The sequence below is a fragment of the Drosophila sulfurigaster genome, chromosome X, assembly GCF_023558435.1.
Source record: "Drosophila sulfurigaster albostrigata strain 15112-1811.04 chromosome X, ASM2355843v2, whole genome shotgun sequence".
In the NCBI taxonomy this organism is placed as follows: domain Eukaryota; kingdom Metazoa; phylum Arthropoda; class Insecta; order Diptera; family Drosophilidae; genus Drosophila; species Drosophila sulfurigaster.
In genome coordinates this window covers 23,696,389-23,717,056 of record NC_084885.1, presented here as the reverse complement: position 1 = coordinate 23,717,056, position 20,668 = coordinate 23,696,389, and the positions used below count along the sequence as shown (strand labels likewise).

The 20,668-nt window shown below is 36.7% G+C and overlaps 1 protein-coding gene across 1 annotated transcript; it reads right to left on the bottom strand.

Annotated features, from left to right (window-relative positions):
- Window positions 1–1,245: 1,245 nt before the first annotated feature.
- Window positions 1,246–2,978, bottom strand: LOC133848590 (uncharacterized). Its single transcript, XM_062284219.1, has 5 exons — window positions 2,840–2,978; window positions 2,674–2,772; window positions 2,392–2,611; window positions 1,619–1,847; window positions 1,246–1,542 (listed from the first exon to the last, which is right to left on the bottom strand). The coding sequence occupies exons 3-5, from the start codon at window positions 2,556–2,558 to the stop codon at window positions 1,480–1,482; spliced, it is 459 nt and encodes a 152-aa protein (XP_062140203.1). The 5' UTR covers window positions 2,559–2,611; window positions 2,674–2,772; window positions 2,840–2,978; the 3' UTR covers window positions 1,246–1,479.
- Window positions 2,979–20,668: the final 17,690 nt, after the last annotated feature.

Sequence of the window (20,668 nt, the reverse complement as noted above, 5' to 3'; positions counted from 1 at the left end):
ATTTTTTGCCATTTTTTTATACTTACCCCTTAAAAAAAATTTTAAGTGTCATTTTTGTAACTTTAATGGAATTTTTGACAGTTACTTTCAAATTTGATGTTAGCGCCAACCAAATTCAAATTTGTATAGCATACTTTGAGGATGAGCCCAGGATTCTTTTTCGAAAACTAGCTATATCTCGGCCAAATCCTATCGCATAGTCAAAGGACATATATTGCTAGGATCGCAAGGACCTGCTCTATCAATCGGCATCAATAAAATATGGGGTCATCTAAGGATCCAACACTTGTAAATTTTCAGTCTGCAGGTTAAAAAAAAAATGACCGAAATCGAAAATTTTAGGATAACTTAAGAACTACAAGGACGATTTGAATGTCCTTTGGCATGATGATAGCTCTCATAAAAGCAATTCGATGGCCGAGATTTACGCAATTTTCTCAATTCAAAAAGGTAATTTTATCTCTGGTCCTGTAAGGATTTTGTTTGTATTTTCTAACAATTTCCTTGTGCCAAAGGACACCGCGATCGTTCTTCTAATGACCAAGATACAGCGGATTTATTAATATTTACCCATTTTTCTATACTCACCCCTTTACAAATTTGTCGGTATAATTTTTAGATAATTTAACGGATTTTTTGTTCTATTTTTAAATTTTAAGAAATAAAATATGCAAAAATATTTATTTTTATCGGCTTTTATTTTAACATCTTAATGAATTGCATTTTTTGTTTGCTACAATTTTCAAATTAGCGCCAAGGAAACTGCAATGCTAATTTGGAATGCAGCTTGTGAAGAGCTTAGCATATATTCGCTTTGTTCCAGCTTGCCCTCGTTTATCAGAAGCAGCTGCTCCTCGTCCGGTCGAGTTGATGGCATGCCTAGGGTGTCACCGACTCTTCTTGCAGTTCACTCTGAGTTTTTTGTTGTTGTGGAAGACACCGTGTGATGATATAGCTGTAAATGATATGAAATAATGAATTTAGCAAGTCTGATGAGATCGATATATCTCGACTGTAAACTAACAACTTACTCTGTCACATTTGATTTTGGCTTCGTTAAGTATAGTCTCCAATCTTGTCAGCCTGGACTCGGTATAGCACGCAATTATCCAATTATCTTCGGTCATTTTATGCCTAGAGACCGTCATCAACGTCCCGACAAAGGGAGCCCAAGCACGTAGCTGCTCCACCTTTGCCCGATATGGTGAGTCCTCAATTACTTCGATAACCTCATCTTCCGTGTCCTTTTGTTTAATGCTATTACGATAGATGGCGCCGCTTGGTATCGTAGCGCGTTCAAATCGCTCAGCTTGTGAAGAACTTAGCATATATTCGCTCTGTTCCAGCTTGCCCTCGTTTATCAGAAGCAGCTGCTCCTCGTCCGGTCGAGTTGGTAGCATGCCTAGGGTGTCACCGACTCTCCTTGCAGTTCAGCCATTGGCTGTCCGTTGGCTTGCTCAGACTCCTTGAGGATTTCCTCTAACTGCGCACAACGTGCGCCAACGCAAAGCCTGTTGTGGAAGACTCCGTGTGACGATATAGCTGTAAATGATATGAAATAATGAATTTAACAAATCTGATGAGATCGATATATCTCGACTGTAAACTAACAACTTACTCTGTCACATTTGATTTTGGCTTCGTTAAGTATAGTCTCCAATCTTGTCAGCCTGGACTCGGTATAGCACGCAATTATCCAATTATCTTCGGTCATTTTATGCCTAGAGACCGTCATCAACGTCCCGACAAAGGGAGCCCAAGCACGTAGCTGCTCCACCTTTGCCCGATATGGTGAGTCCTCAATTAGTTCGATAACCTCATCTTCCGTGTCCTTTTGATTACAGCTTCTGGTGACATGAAACGAAATTCAAATTTTCAGGAATCACAAATATAGTTATAGTTAATTTTGTATATACAAATTGTCTATTGTATATAAAATTCGGGACTCTAGCTTTAAAATTACGCTTGCTATAGCTCTATCTCTTATATCAACTTGATTTATGTTTGCCTGGTATTTGAGCAGCTGATTCAGAACTTTTTGAACTTCACGAGCTTAACTGTAGTAGCGATCGATACCCAAAGATGGCGCCACATGAGCGACTTTCTATATTCTCACTCGCTGCTGATTTATGTTCGCCTAGTATTTCTGCTGCTGTCTTTGCATTTTTTGCCTTTATGTGTTGGTTGGGCTACAACCCAACCCTTGAAGCCGACGCCGAATCATTAATTGAAAAATAGGCAACCAGAACTACAGCAAGCCACTTGCTTACTTAATTAATAAATCGTTTATTGCTACTTAAAAGGAATTGACTTGTCGGAAGGATCGGGAATAACATCGCAACTGAGTGATCAGGCAGTGTTGCCAGCACATTGAAGTGGACGAGTGCTTACAGGGTATTCTCTCGCATTATTGAGCAGTTGGGTGCCGAGTTAAAATTAGCAATCACACGTAATTGCCCCGCAGAGTGGGTGTGTCTCGCCAGCCAGAGTCTCCGAAGCAGGGGAAAGCAGGTTGGCCATCGCATCGTCGTCGTCGTCGACGTTGTCGTTGGCGTCATTGGCACTGACAAATAACTGAAGAGCCGCTGAGCTGTGAGATGTGAGCTGTGAGCTGCTGTGAGAAATGATCTGTCAGACGACAATTATGCAACCCATTTGCCATTTGCCACTTGCCAATTGCCCAAATGCCATTTGAATTTCCCCATCAGTCGGCCTCCGTCTCATCGCGTCTCATCTCGTCTCCATCTCATTGCCAAATGACAGGCGATAAATCTGCGGATAGTTAAATGCAATTTATCGATACATTTCGATCGTTTGTCAATCGATCAAGCTGCATTACCATAAACACCCAAGTCGATAAATTGCATTTTATTTGTGATGGCATCCGCTTAATTAAACCAGCTGCAAATAACACTTAATCTCACATTCCAAGTGCCAAAAGATACGCAGTTAGTTTGTTTTCAATCGAATTGAAGTAGAGAAAAGATGCAGAAATAAATATGACAAGATACAATTAAGTGCTTGGGATTATGTTTTACGTGATTTCGCTAACTAATTAAAGGGTGTGTCCTCCCTCTCTCTCTCTCTCTATCTCCTATCGCCTTCCCTGTTCCCCGATTTTCTGTGTCTTTCTGTCTGACCCCAGCACGCGCCCAGTTGTCGGCAATGGCGATGGCGACAACAATTCACAATTGACATTCACCGGCGCAATTAATCATCATCACCGACTGATTGACAAACGAATCACAAATAAATCAAAATTCAAAGCGACAACAACAAAAACCACAGCAACAACAACAGCAATAACAAGATATATTGCCAGTGACCACGTAATGTACAATATTGCAGTTTCACACACCAAATGGGGTATGCTCGAAATGTGTGATACCCTAAGACAACAAGAAGGGCAAGTCCAAAGGTGAGGAAAGCTAAACTGTGAAGTATTATCGTTAAATATACCGAAATAATATACTAAAAATACTGAAGATATATAGTATATATAACAAATATACCGAATTAGTATACCAAAAGTTCTAAAAATGTGTCACTTGTTGTATTTTAAATACAAGTAACCAAAATAGTTAAATATGCCAAATGTGTTCGTTAAAATATGCCAAATTCATATACTAAAAATAAAAATAACACGCCATTTTGCTTAGATTTATGTACTGCTCTACATAAATAGTAAAAACATATAAAGCAAAGCAGTGTGGTATAATCGTTCAATTATATCAAAATAATATACCAAAAATACTACAAATATACCTCATGCTATATTTCGTATATTTACGTAGTACAAGCATATCAATCAAAGTGGCGTTGTATTATTGTTAAAATAGAGCTAATGAATATACCAAAAAATACTAAAGATATGCCACATATATACCAAATTAGTATACTCAAAGTACTAAAAATATACTATATAATGTATTTTAAATACAAGTATTTGGTATATTTTAACAAACATATTTGATTTATTTAATACCAAATATGTTCGTTAAAATATACCAAATTCATATACCATAAATACTCAAAATATACCGCATGCTATTTTTCGAATATTTGTATCTACTCCGCATAAAAATTTCAAGTATATAAATACTTTGAAAGGGTCTAATTAAGCGTAGACTTATCTCTGACTTATATAACCAGAAGCAATAAATCTGTAGGTAACACAAATCATGAATTGAATATATATATCTTAGCCCTGCATTTACAGGGTATTGTTTCGTAAGCAATTAACAGCTTCGCTAAGCTATGCAAATGAACAAATTTGTGCCATGTTTCATTTGAGCTGACAGCATTTTACAGGGCAAAACTTATGCGTCTTATTTGATTATTATGTAATTATAGATATTTTGATGTAAAGCCCCTCTTCTATTGCAATGCCTTCACAGGGTATCTGTCTACTCCAGTTGACAGCAGAAATCAGCGGCCAGTGTACCGCAAATAAATCAATCAATGGCAACAAACCCGAAACCGAAACTGAAACAGAAACCCAAACTCAAACGCAAACTGAAGTCGGGTTCCAACGAACACGCGTTCTGTCGTAATCGTGTAATCCTGTAGACCAGGACTTGGGAAAGTGGGAATATTGCACGTTGCATGTGTGGTGGCAAGGTGACAGAGTGGCAAGTGCGTGCCGCATCCATGTGTGGCAACAGATGACGCACGTTTTTGTTTTAGCCCGCGGGGAAAACCCCGTCCGACATCGACACTCCGACACCGATACCGTGTGTTTTTCTCGATAAACTCAACGCAATACAATAACCCAAGACACAGCGATGATCTACAAGAGACAGCGAGACAGAGAGAGAAAGAGAGCGAGCTGCTTGTCACCATATGGGTTAAGGTGCCGGGAATTCCCAAACCCGACCAAGGAAAACAGGTAGCCGAACGGAGAACGGGGTCAGGTCAGAGATCGGAGGTCAGCACCGGGGGACAGGTCAGTTTGACAGCTTCGATTCGCAATGCAGCGTTCGCAACGCCCGCCAAGAAGCCAATTTAAATAAGCAGCATAAACAAAGGACCAAAAAGGACGCGACACACAAACGTCGATGTTGTTTTTATGACGCCGCCCGATGAGGACCGATTATGAGGTAGCCGCCGCGTCTCTCTGTCTGCCTGTCTATCTCTCTATCGTATACAGCAGGTTCCTCACATTCTGGGCTTTTCCCACGGCCCAAAAATCGCATTTCTCACCTCGCTGTTGCTGCTGCTGCGCCCCGTTTTATGGGCCACTGCGACACCGCACTGCACCGCACCGCATCTGTTTTTCGCACTTTTCACGTCTCACAATTGTTCTTCTTCTGGCTGTTTTTATGATCCGCCGCCGCCGCTTCTATGGTGGGAATTTACGTGTTTCCGCAGTTTCCGCGGATTAAATCAACCTTGATACCTTTTACCTGTCTCCGTCTCCGTCTCTGTCCACACAACAACACAACACAACCCACCTATAACCCAATCCAATCCGAAACGCAATAATCAAACACTTTCGACACCTTTTGCAGCAACCGCAGCGAAACCGAACCACAATTCCCTGACTTTGTAGTTGGCTTATGAGTTCTATGACAAAAAACTTCGTTTTGCCCTGACTCCAGATCGATCAATTGTTTGTCCAGATCTCCGCTAACTCCCGTATAGATCCACAACAAAGTGTAGTCCATGTTCTTTGTGGTTTTGTCGAGGATTATGAAGCATTTCAGCATTTTTTTTTAAATTGCTCTTAAGTACAATACTTAAATTAATACAATTAAATCTGTATGTTAAAACCGAAGTATAGGAACTATAAGAAATTACTGTATTAAAAATAATAATAATGCTAATACTAATGCTAATGGTAATATTAACACTAATACTAATGCTAATGCTAATGCTAATACTAATGCTAATGCTAATGCTAATGCTAATGCTAATGCTAATGCTAATGCTAATGCTAATGTTAATGCTAATGCTAATACTAATGCTAATGCTTACAATAGCATAGCTAATGCTAATGATATTACCAAATACCGCAAAAATACCAAAATATACCGAAGGCCATATTCGGTATATTTATGTAGTACATTCAAAATATACTATAAGGTACTAAAATATAGCAGATTATCAGAAGAACCGTAGTAAGTAGGCGTTTTTCTTATACCTTAGAGGTAGCGGGTATATAAACAGTCCTTTGCTAATCCTTAATCCTAATCGAAACATAACTCTCTATATTATCCCGCCTTTATTTCAAAAGTGTTCTAATATCCCTTTCTTCTGACTTCCCTTATCGATCTGAGCCTATTTATTTGCCCAATATAAGTTTGTCGCCTTTTATTATCCTATCTATTAACTCAAAAGTCCTACTCAGCTACCAAAAGCTGTACTCAGATTTAATTCGCTGAAACTATGAGAAACTATCTATAGTATATAACAATAAAAGCGAACCGCTGACATATGTGAATTCGATGGTCGATTTTAGTGTTTGTTTTTGTTTCTCAGCACACATATTTCAAACTTAATGGAAATAGCTGAAGTAATTGCTTTACTTAAGATTATTTGTGTGATATTTGTATGCCCCTCACTCCTCACTCCTCTTCCCTGGCACTGTGATATTGTTGTTTGTCTTGTGATCATGTCGCAAATATTTGAATAATTTTCGTACATTATTTTGTTGATTTGCAATTCCCAAATGGCGGCGAAACAACAAAATTCTTTTTTTGAATGCGAGTGTTTTGTTTCGCCAGTTTTTGAATTAAAACTTTCGCATGGCTGCCACTTGAAAGCAGTCCACCTCCACCTCCACCTCTCTTACCCCCCTCCCTTACCACCACCACCACCCGCTGCTAATGTTGGCTCCTTTTTGACCAGCTGCTGGCTTTTAAGCTGCTGGCGCCGGCGCCGTCGGCGTCGTCAATCTTGATGGCACTTTGAGCGACATTTCGCTTGTTCAATGTCCGATTTCTCTATGTGTGTTTGTCGTTTGTGTCGATATATAGTACTTGTGTCTATTATATTGGGATGTAGCTACACACAAAACAATAACAACAAAAAAAAAAGAGAAACACACACAAAAAACGGCAAATGATCGGCGCCAGACGGGCATAAAAAAAATGCGCCAAGCAAGGAAGCAACAAGCGGTGGGTAGTAAGAGGGGGGGATGGGGGAGGGGAGCCGTGGGAAGCGGGCGAGTGGCGCATTCCCATTTGTTTATTGTTCAAAATGAATTTGTTTTAATGCTTTTCCTTTCAGTAACAACACAATTTTTGGCAGCTTTATTATATGCTCTCGGACCGGATCGAATTGGATCAAATGGGATGTGGGGATCGGACCATAATGCCATGCATGATACCATAACATGCCATAATAATAATCAGCAGCAGACTGGGTGGGTTGGGAAAAGAGGAAGAGAGAGACAGATCCAATTAATGCGATGCGATTTACTTTTTATCTGATGCTGATGATCTTTATAACTTTTATATCGCATCTTTATCCATTTTTGCATTTACTTTGCTCTCCTTTACGACTGCGCATTAATAAATGATCTATGTATGCCTTTCCCTCTCAGTCTTGCTGTCTCTATCTATCGAGTCTATCTGTTGGCCAAGTCAATGCCATTAATGTGGTCATAAAGCAAACATTTTTTGTTTTTCCTTTGCTGCTGTTTGATTTTCGTTGTCTGTCTGGCTGTGCTGCTTTTGTTCTATTCGGTTCTTTTCTGGCAGCATTCGGTCGGTCGGTCGGTTAGTTCATTTAACGCCCACTCCCACGCCCATTGGCGAATGCCACGCCCAATATGCCAATTGCCAATGTCGTTTCCCCAGCCAAAACCAAACTGCCCCGTAGCCGTAGTCATGATTCATTAAAGAGTCTAAAGAGCTAACTAATAGTCGAAAATTTCATTAAATTTGCGTGTTTCCAACTTTTTTTTTTTCGTTAATTTTTTTTGTGCGGCATACCCTGTATTTATATTTATACACCAGGCATATAGTGGGTAGTTGAAACTCATAACTGGTATCAAAAGGATTTTATAGCAATACTATGCATAATAATAATATTGCATTTTGAAAATATCTTTAGAATGGCAATAAGAGAAAATAAGTTCTTGAAGGTCTGTCGCAATCTGCTGATATCATTGCACTCTAGGATTTAAGTAAATTGATATAATGAATGATAAACGCTTACCTCTGAAAAGCTTATTTCAGTCAACTTTGAACTCAGGATGGAAAGCATCGAAGGTCACATCAAACTGCAAAAGATAAGAATAACTAATTTATACAACAAAATGTATAAAATATAATAAAAAGAAGAAAGATATATAGATAATACATATATGAATATACAACTTTACAATAGCTAATGTAAAACGGTGCTTTAATTAAAAGCAAATCTGAATTCTATGAACACGAAATCGCTTCTCGAAACTTTTCGTTTAAACAAGTAACACACACGACTGTAAGATACTCGCTATCTCTTTTGGATAAGATCAAAACACTGTGGAATTATTCTTAAAATATACCGAATTAATATACAGCAAAAATACTAAAATATAACAATAGCTGTATTTGGTATATTTATAAAGTATTACATAAAACATTTTCAACCATAGAGATAAATATAACAAATTTGTCCGCCAAACAACTAAGCCCGTAAAAAGTAGGCGATTTTTTCCCATGCAAAAGTATTTCTTTAATAAGTGGGTGTGAAAAATACATTTTGTTTCAAAAATGTCGAGTGCTGTCGGAAAAAATGATATAGTCTCTGAAGTCCAGGTGTTCATGCGGACAGACAGACGGACGGACAGACAGATATGGTAATATCGTCTCGACTGTTAACGCTGATCAAGAATTTATATACTTTATGGGGTCAGAGATGCCTCCTTCTGCCCATTACACACATTTTCTAGAAGCAGATACTCTAGGGTATATCACAGTCTCGTTACTTAGTTAATGTAAAATGATTTTTAATAGAAAGCTAATCTTAAACTCTATTTTTGAAGCATTCTAGGGTATTTTGTAGTCGTGCACACTCGATCGCTGCATAGTTAGTTGGCTTTTTTATTGTTGTAGATTTCTGTTGCGTTTTTTCTTCTCATTTTTTGCGCCCATTTCCATTTTATTCGTGCTTTCTGTTCAAAGCGCTCGACATTACGCGCAACAACAACACTATGGAAAATGGGGAAAACAAATTTATTGTGCCCGTGAGCATATGTGTGTGTGTGTGTGTGTTTGGTTGCCTTTTGATTTCGCTAATCGTCAACAAAAACCAACCCAGAGATGATCTAATTATTGACGCACGAATCCGCAATGGCCAAGCAACAACAACAACAACAACAAAAGCACAAAAAGAAAATTTCTCAAATATTGTATCTAAGCAATTTTTGTTTTCTTTCTTTCTTTCGTTTTTTTTTTTTTTGGGTCTATTTGAAAAGCCAGTCAGACAAACAAAAGACGAGACCAGCCGCAAAAGAAGGAGGAAGAGGAGGAGCCGAATAGGGGAAAGGGGAAATGGCGAAGCAGCAGCGATAGGGGGCGGGGTCGGGGGCGTGGGGCGAGCGCATTAAACATGGCAAATGAAATGAACGAAATCAAAAATCATTATCCAAGTCATTAGCTCTTTGGCGGCTGTTGTTGTCGCCTCGATATTGTTGTTGCTGTTGTTGTTGTTGTTGCTGTTGTTGTTGCTGTTGTTGTTGAGTATAATAAATCTGCTAATGTATGCGCCAAAAATAAATTGGCCCGCTCGAAATCGTTTCAAGCGTTCCAAAAACGCTGCCAAAGGAGGCGCGCGTTTTTTCCACGCGTTTAAAATCGCGCCATTATTGGACACAGTTTTATAATGTTAAAAAACGCCTCGGAAAACGAACGACTCTAGTCGACATAGCTTGCAATGTGAGCTAAACAATAACAAGCAACACGCGTTTTTCAAGCGTTTTTTTCCACGCGTTTAAAAACGCACGATTACTGGACACAGCTTGTTAATGTGATCTACACACTAATAAGCGTTTAAAAACGCCCCGAAAAAAACGCGTACGCCTTCGCTCAACACTGCTTGTAATATGAACTAAAGATTAACACGCGTTTTTTCGACGCGTTTAAAAACGCCTCTGAAAACGCGCCCTTACTCAATTGTTTGTAATGTGAACTAAAATCAACGCCTTTTGAAAAACGCGCGCGTCTTTGAACGCTTCAGCAGCTGCTGCCCAGCATTCACTCACACACACACACACACACACACCCTCACACACACACACACACACACACTCGCTCTGCCTCTGGTCTAGTGTAGTTCATATTTGTAGTTTATGGCGAGTGCTTTAAAATTGGTTCATGGCCAAAAGCAGCTTTTGGCCTCGACAGATAATTTTCTTGTTGCTGTTTTTTTGTTGTTGTTGTTCGTTCGTTTGTTCTTCTTCTTCTTCTAGTCAGTTGTTGTTAGTTCGTTGCTGGAGGTTTTTGCTCTGCGAAGATTTAATTGAAAAATAAACAAATTAACTAACTAAACAAGTTGACTAAACTTTACTCACACCCCACTGATAACACACATTGGTCATATCTCCCTCTCCCTCTCTCTCTCTCTCTCTCGCTCTCTCCTTCTGTTTTTCTCTTTTTGTTACTCCGAGATCTTTTCTTTTTGATCGCAGAAGAAGGTCTGGAAGATTTTCCAGACGCTAAAAATGAATCTGTTTGATTTGGAAATCCCCCCAACACAATAATAAATAACAGCTAAGAAAGCTACAGTCGAGTGTGATTGACTGTGAAATACCCGCTACTTATGTTTTAAAAATATACCACAAAAATACTGTAATATACTGAAAGTTGTATTTCGAATATAGATATAGCACTACACTCACTATTTTTATAAATAAATATTTATATTACAAAGATTTCAAATACTCCCACTTTCATCATAGATATTTAAAGTGGAAAACATAGTTTATTTAGAAACACAAAAGTATGGTGTATAAAATGCAAAAATTTGTAAATATTTTCTTGGCTTGAAGAGTAGAAGAATAATATTATTATATAAAAAATACGAAGCAATAAAATTCATTACTCACATATTGATAATGAAGTATATTAAGCAGTATAGTTTATAATTTAAAAGATTTAAGCTGAATTTTGAAGCAAAGATAATAAATAGTTAGAGTGTCGAAGTTTTCAACAAATTTTCAAAATTATTAAGCAAGTATAAGTACCTACAAAACGAGTCGAAGTTTATATCAAGTTTTCAACAAATTGACAACTATATTCGATTTTTAATAAATTAAAACTCATGATATGAATGCATTATACAAGTATATTCAACATATTGAAATTCATGAAATTTGAAACAAATAAATAAATAAATGAAGTAAGGAATAAAAGATATTCGCTTATTAATTTAATCCAAGCTATATAAATATCTGTATTTGCATTTATTTTCAAATTGTTTCAAATTTCATGAAGTGTGTTTGAAGGGGATTGAACAATATGTTTGGAAAAAGTTTAAGAAGACTAAACTAAAGGAGTCGATAGACAGACAGACAGACAGACAGACAGGGTTGAAGGCAATATTGTGAATTTACGTGATCCAGATTAAGTTGTTGGCATTATCGGCTGTAATGACTATGTGATTATGATCATTATTATCAAGAGCAGACAAGACGCAAAAAAACGATGGCGACGGCAGCAATTTCGCGCTTAAAATAAAAAAAACAAAAAGCAGGCCAAAAGGAAGGCTGTTGTATTTTCGTACACATATGATTATAAATATTATTGCAGTGTTGCATTTTGATACCCGTTACCTATAGAGAAGAAGGGTATTATACCTTTGTGTCTGCAGAAAATGTATGTAACAGGCTGAAGGAGACACTTCAAATCCCACAAAGTATATGTATATATTCTAGTATATTTTACTTTTATGGTATATTTTGAATGGTATTTTATTATTTTTGTGGTATATTAATTTGGTATATTTTGAAATTAGTACTTCATCGATATACCAAATATGGCTTTCGGTATATTTTAATATTTTTGTGGTATATTATTTGGGTATATTTTGAATTAAGTACTTCATCGATATACCAAATAAACCCTTCGTTATATTATTAGTATTGCTGCGGTATATTAAGTTGGTATATTTCATATGAGGTATTTCATCGATATACCAAATGTGACGTTTGGTATGTTTTTGTATTTATGCGGTATATGAATTTGGTATATTTCGTATATATGTAGTATTATATAAATTCACGAAATACAACATTCGGTATATTTTAGTATGTTTGAGGTACATTTACTTGGTATGTTTCGTGTGTTGTGATTCATCAATATACCAAATATGACACTTGGTATATTTTAGTACTTTTTGTGGTATATTAATGTCGTGTATTTCGAATGAAGTACTTTACTGATGTGTTAAATATGGTGTTCGGTATATTTTAGTATTTTTGTGGTATTTCAATTCGGTATATTCCACACGAGATACTTCATCGATATACCAAGTGAGTAAGTATTTTTGTGGTTTATTAATTTGGTATATTTCGTATGTAGTATTATATAAATTCACCAAGTACAACATTCGGTATATTTGAGTATTATTGTGGTATATTGTTTTGGTATATTTTATTGAAAATGCGTAGCGAGTATCTCACAGTCGATCACACTTGACTATAACTTGCTTTTTTCTTAAGCTGACAACTGGCAGCAGAAGAAGAGCGACAGCAGTCCAATGATAAGATGTCCCTCGCCCTCCCCCTCCCTCACCCTCTCTCCAATGCAATGGGATTGCTGGGGATGATGATTCCGCTCGGTTCAGCTTCAGCTTCGACTTCGGCGTGCGTATCAAAATATATCCATAATAAAAATGCTCGTAATGATGCATCATAAATCGCGCCAAATGCCGCCGGCTCGCGCTTTTTTTTTTGTTTTGTTTTTTGCATGATGCGACGACTAAGAGGAGGCGAATTAAAGCAGTACAAAGAGAAGGGGGAAGGGAGCGGATTGAGTGAGGTATGTGTGTGTGTGGGATAGAAGACCTACCTGTGCTGCCATTTTTCATCGTTGTTGTTGCCGCGCTGTCAATTCAGTGTAAATTTCAACTATTAAATGCCAATTTATGGCGCGTAGCTTACAATTTTTTATTATCGTTTTTATAACACCTTCGCCGAAGTGTGTGAGAGAGAGGGAGAGAGAGAGAGGTGAGGGCGGGGCTTGACACTGGCTGGCAATGGGCGTACACCGTTTAACCAAACTGAGGCCCTTCAGCAGCATTCCGCCCGCTGTCTCAGCCTCAAGTCTCAAGTCTCGATCTTCGATCCTCAGCTTCCTTCCTCATCCCCATCCTCATCACACAATTTGAGTTTTGTTTCTCGCTTTGCTGTGGCGTGAGAAGAGATTGAAAGAAGGAATTTACAGATAAATCACACTAAATCATTTCAATGCTGCCCCCGGTACCTGGCGCATGCGGCAATGCAACTTGCAGCCTGGCAACCTGGCAACTTTGCAACGTTCGCAACGTTCACAGTTTGCAGCGTGGCAACAACGAGCGGCAATGAGCGCTGCGAATTTTGAACGCCGGCGCGTACTAATCACTCGCATTGTTACACGATCACGGCGCAACCAAGTGCAACAGAGACAGCAACAACAAGAGAGAGAGAGCGAGGGGGAGAGGGAGAGGGAGGGAGAGTCAAGCCAAGTTGAAAGTCTTGCCTTGACTCTGTGCGCGAGCGAACAGCAGACAAACTGGAGTCCAACTCTGACGCTCAATTTGCAATTTGCTGTTGCAAACTATTCACATACCCTGCACTCACTAAATTGTTGGAGGAGTATGCACGACTATTCTAAGTCATTGCAAACAGAACTGCAAATGAAATATTGTACAGTTAAGCTATAAAACTTTGAGAACATATTTGTGACTTATGTAAATTTAATAAAAAAACATGTAATAAAGCTTCTCATTTTCAATAAAACCATGTTCCAATAATATACCTAATTATTATACCTATAAAATATTAAAATCATATTCTTAAATATATCTAAAATATACCAATTTACTACAATATACTGAGGGCTATATTTGGTATATCGATATAATTAAATAAATTTAATAAAAAATAAGAGAGCTACCCATTTAAATATAATCATATTCTTAAAAAATACCAAATTAATATACCAAAAATACTGAAATTTACTAAAGGCTATATTTTGTATAACGATATACATTCTACATTCAAAATACATTCAAAACAAAAAATTACTAAAATACATTAAATGCTATATTTGGTATGTCAAGAGGACAACAAATACTAGATTGTCAGTCAAAGCAACTAAGACCCTATTGCAATAGTTGTATAAATCATACACTCTGTAGTTTCATTATTATGTGTACCAAAATTGGCGACTCTAGCAAAGCAAATAAAGTGTGGCAAAAATTTTAAACAAATAACAAGTAAGAAAGCTACAGTCAAGTGTAATCGCCTCTGAGATACATGTACATATACAATAGCTAAACAGTATAGTATTATTCTTATAATATCCTAAATAAATACACCGCAAATATACTGAAAATATATCCAATGGTATAGTTGGTATATATATTGATATAATACTATATTCAAAATATATAATGTAATGTCAAATATACCTGATTGCAAAACCGTCCAGTATTTTTCTTATAATATACCACAAAAGTATTGAAAAATGCCAAAGACTGTATTTGGTATATTAACCTAAATTGAAAATATAACATGGACTGTCAGTCAAATTTGGTATATCCACACAATATACTAAAAAGTTCAAAATATATCAGATTGACTTGTTTCCTATTCTCATAACGAAATTTAGATTTCAATCGTTATTCAAATTATGTAGAAACTTCGTATTAAAAAATAAAGGCAGCCAAATCAACTCAGACTCTCATGCTGAGTAGAATACTTCAAACATTTCAAAATAATTATTGAAATTGTCGTGTTGAATTTGAAATCTTTCTGATTAGTTTTTGCAATCAAATTATTTGTATAATATTCTATTTTAATTCATAACATTTAACCATGCTTCAATTTGAGATGATCGTCAATCTAAAATCGTCTTAAATCTGAGACTTGCGCACTTTTTTCTTAACTTCTTAAAGGTTTATCAATTGCAACTCAGTTCCCACAAGTTCTTCCCCCCACACATCTTTCTCTCTCCCTCTCCCTCTCTCTCTTTCTCTTTCTCTGTCGGTGTCGCTGTCACTGTCTCAATTCCCATTGGCAGCAATTGGTCATGTGCCCTGTGGAAAAGCACGCACTAAATTGTCAATTATGGGAAACAAATGAAAAGGGAACAAACAAAGACAACTCGAATCTGAGTTGCCGAGTTTCAAATTGCGCTAATAGAGTACTTAAGCTTTTCAGCAAGAGCAAGAGGAATGAGGAATGAGGAGAGGAAACTGAAGGAGAAGTAGAAGCAGTAGGAGTTCTCCCAGCTCGGGGAAAACATTTCGACAAGCTCAGAGGGAAAAGTTCAGTACTCCTCTTCTCGATGATGATGATGATGACCAACGCCCTGGCTCTGGCTCTGCTCACCAGCTCAGCAGCTGTCAGCAGTGACATGCACAATGTCCAATGTCCACTGTCCACTGTCCAGAGTCCAGTGTTCAGTGCAGAACTCTCGACTCGACTTGACTCGACAGACAACGCGGTGGCAGGCTGAATGACTGCCTTCCTCTTCAGTGTGCAGTGTGACTGCCTGGGCTGAGGCTGAGGAGTATTAAAATTCCAACAATTAGGGAACATTTCACATGCCTTTCTAATAGCCAACAACGCAGCCAACGGCCACTGCAACACAGCAGAGATCGAAGAGGGGGAGTCACAGAAAAAAAGAGGGAAGCGATGCAACAAGCTGATTGTTGAGCTTCGACTGAAGCTGAAGCTGAGGCAGCAGCTCGTCAAGCGGCTTTGTTCCTGTTGTTATACCCTGTAAATAGCAAGCAAGCGTTGGGTATGTACAACTAACTACAAGTTTGTCTTTGCTTATCAATCGAGGCAGAAAAGTTTGTTAGCTTAGCAAATGCTAACTTTGATTGATTTTCTTAATAATAGTTTGAGAATTTCTTAAAAAAAAGTTTGTTTTTGCTTCTCAATCGAGGCAGATTAGTTTGTTAGCTTAGTTTGATATACCAAATATATATTTTCAATATATTTTAGTATTATTTGGTTTATTATTGTAAATGTAGAACTATCATATATGGATATACCAAATATATCCCTTTGATTGATTGATTTTCTTATTTATGCAATTGGTTTGTTGGCTTAGCAACTCTGCGAACTTTGATTGATTGAATAACATTTTTCCAAAATTAATTATGAATTTCAATTCATTCGTAGCATAACTGTTAGTTGATCAATTTTAGTCAGTTTGTCCAGGCGCAAAACTATGCAATTTCATAGCAAAGTTCTCACATACAATAGACTGGCGAACAACAGAGCAAGGAGTCTCAGTCTCAGTCTCAGCCTCAGCTCCAACTTCGTCTTCGTCTTCGACTTCGACTCAATTGCAAACCCCAATCCCCAACTTAAACTCCATCTACAGCCCCAGAGAGCAACAACATGTTGGCATGTCAATAATCTTGTAGTACTACAGCATCAAGCCCAGCCTCAGCCTCAGCCTCAGCCTCAGCATCAGCTTCAGCTTTAGTTGCCTGCCATCTTCAGTTTTCTGTCCTCGATCTACTGTCTTCAGTCTTCAGTCTTCTATCTTCAGTCTTCTCACTCGCGGTGGGAGTTGCTGCCTGGGCAGGAAAGGAAAAGTGCGCAACAACAACAACAACAGCAAAACATGAATAGCATGCGCAATTCAAGTGAAGAAACGACTAGAAAATACCCTGTAAAGCTTGAATAATACCTTCATACTTTGACTCTTAGAAGTGCATTAAATAAAGTCTAGAATAAATCTCAATAATTTTACTTTACATAGTGAAGTAGTAATGTAAAGTTATGGAAATTTATTTTAAACTTTATTTAAAGCAATTCTTAGATACATTTATTATAATATATAAATATAATATACATAAAAATAAATCTCACATGAGTTCCAATTTGGCATGAAAAAACCCAAATGATATTTCGAAAATCTCAGATTATGTAATTTTGAATGTCTTTGTTTTGCACTATGAATAATTTGAATTGAATTTTATGTAATTTTATAAAAAGTAATATGAGTTTACTAATCTAAATTACATATCTTAGACTTTACTTGACATTTTATGTAATTTTATTGAATTGAATTTAAATTATTAAATTTGTATTTAATTTGTCAGGTATTTAGACTTAACTTTACAATTCAAATATATCATTTATTATTTTAAATGTGTCTTTCATTTAAGTTAAAGCCGAAAACTTCAACTGTAATTATTTACGCTCTAATATTAATTGAATCTAAATTATATATAATTTGTTCAGTATTTAGACTTTAATTTAGTCTTGAATCTCAATTATATTTGATTTATTCATTATTTTGGCATTAAATTACAATTCAAATATAAAATATATGTATTTATTATTTGACTTCAATTATTTACACTCAAACTATTTCTATTATTTTGTGTCTAGGTTGTCAATGAGGGACAGTAAGCATAAGTTTTTTTCTAAAAAATTTCCGAAATACTGAGATAATATTGCATTTTGCGCTCCTAAACTTAAAATGATAATAAATGATAATGAGAATACTTTTAAAATGCTTAACACTTAAAGCTTTTTAAATGCACTACCAACAATCAAACATACCCTTGTTTAGCTCATCCTTTTGTTGGCTACAGGGTATGCGAAAACAAGTTGGCATTGTCGATGTTGTAGTTGCTGTGGCAAGAGCAACCGTTGCTGCTGCTGCTGCTGCTGCTGCGTGTCAGCGATCGCAGTGCGAATGAGCCTGAGACATTGTGAACGCACACACACACACACATTTTGAACAGTGTTGTAGGTGTGAGGCAATCAAACATAGACGATGCTGATTTGAATAGCTGCGAAGCACAAAAACAACAATATACTATATACTTCTACTTCCAAATAGTATATACTTCTACTACAAAACAATATATACTTCAACTATATATAATATATACTTCTACTGTATTTGTTTGTAGTAAGATATGCCTTCGACCTGTACGTGACTTTTGATTTCCGTTTCAGCTGCTGCTTCCACTTTCTCTACTACAAAATTTTCCAACTAAAAATGCGAAAACAACAACAGCCACAAAAAAAAAAGGAACAAATTGAAAATACAATTGAGAAGTGGAAAATCGAAAATACCAAAAATACCAAAATGAGGCGCAATCCGCCGTCACATTCATCAATTATTTTAGCACACACACGACGACCCGAAACACAATCATCATGCTGCTGCAGTCTCATCATTATCATCATCATCATCATCATCGTGATCTCTGATCTTCACCTCTCTTGTCACGCACAGCGACAGACAGACAGAGAGAAAGAGAGAGATCGCGTGGGTGCGAGAAGGAAAGAGAGGGAAGTCAAGATAAACGTGCCAAATAGAACGAACACGCACATTGACAACAAAATGAGTCTGACTGAAATTGCAATAGAATCAAGATATTCGAGTTGCGTCTCCCTCAACTCGATCACGCGGTCACCCCGCCTTTTGTCGCCTTCTTTTTTGTTATTTTGCGAACGTGAGACGTGGCCAAGAGACTGACCAACAACAACAACAACAGCAAACAAGTCAACATTGTTGGCCCTCACACGTGCGATTCCATTGACAACCAAATCAAACATCACAGCAGACAGCAGACAGCAAAAGCAATAGCAAAAGCAACAACTATTTTGATAGAGTCACATCCATTGGCAGACAATCACATCCGATACACGACTGTGATTATTTATCGGCTAATGTATGCATCTATGTTATCGCATCAAATTGCGATTGTACGCACAATGTGACCACAAGTTTGGCCAAGTTTGAAAACATACCAATGTTGAATGCGTTAAGCATAATGCATTCCATTCTAATGATGATGCACAAAATAATGATAATGACAATGCTAAACATTCAACTTAGGACCACCTCAATAATAATGGTAATGATAATCACATTGCTGAGCATCAACACTAATGAAAATATCTTTTATGATAATGATAATGCTGATAATAATACTAATAACAATGCTGAACATCTGACTAATGACAATGATTACTTCAATGAAAATGATAATTCTAGCAATATTGTCACACATTGAACCAACGAAAAGTTTAATAATAATGCTAATGATAGTACGTATAAGAAAATTGGATAGAAACTACTGACAAAATCAATGATAATGATCATCATAAATGCCAAAAAATCCTAATACATAAAATATTTTATGTTCAATGAAATTATTAAGACTGCAAATTATGGTGTTCATAATAATTCTATGGATTGATGTGTGATGTAACGTAAACCCTACAGCTAATGCAGCAGCAAACAGAAATGGAAATACTAATGAAAATACTAATGCTAATGCTAATGCTAATGCTAATGCTAATGCTAATACTGATGCTAATGCTAATGCTAATGCTAATGCTAATGCTAATGCTAATGCTAATGCTAATGCTGATGCTAATGCTAATGTTAATGCTTATGATAATGTTAATGGTAATGCTAATGATAATGCTAATGGTAATGCCAATGCTAATGCTAATGCTATTACTAATACTAATGCCAATGCTAATGCTAATGATAATGGTAATGCCAATGCTAATGCTAATGCTATTACTAATACTAATGCCAATGCTAATGCTAATGATAATGGTAATGCCAATGCTAATGCTAATGCTTAGGAAAATTCTAATGCTAATGCTAATAAGAATGATAATGTTACTTTCAATGCCTAAGCTAAGAAAAATGCTAAGGCCTATGCTGTTAATATTATATTAATGTATAAATAAGTTCAAAGTCAAATTTTGTTTCCTAATTTGCTTACACAAATAATTAATTTGCTTAATTTGCTTACACAAATATTGAATTTAATGCAAATGCTTGCCAATGCATTAAATAATAACACAAGCAATGCTGATATCAACGAATGCCAATAAAAATTGCAAACTTAAGATTACAACACAAATAATTGCTAATGGTTAAACCAACTCATAAAACGATGATGAACGAGAATTATAATTATAATCGCAACGACAGAATCTCGTCACCAACTAATTATAACAATTATATTTCTAATTGTTCTCGAAAATCGAGAATAAAAACACTTTTGACACAGTGGAAAAATTACAAAAATGTTTGGCTTCTCAAAGCTTGTCAAAGATTTGTACAAACATTGCGCATACGTCGTGTGATGGCAAATATTGCGATATTGCGCATACGCCGCATAGTACAGTGATGTACTATAGCAACAGTAGAAAAATGAAAAGATATCGATATGAAATTGACTAAGAAATATTTAAATATATTTGTATTTCTATTGTCGTTTCTGGTACTGGTACTGCTGCCTCGCTGCCACGCCCCCTCGCAGCAGACTCGTAAATAAATAAATAATTACCCAACAATTTTTGGGTGCTGTCTGCAAATTGCGATTGTGATCAATGAAAAAAGTTCCGAGGCGCAATGGGCAATGCCTTCTTGCCACTTGGCAGCAACATCGCAACATCTCTGTGTGTGTGTGTGTGTGTGTCGCAACGCAATGTGACACACACACTAGAAGAAATACTCTTACGTCT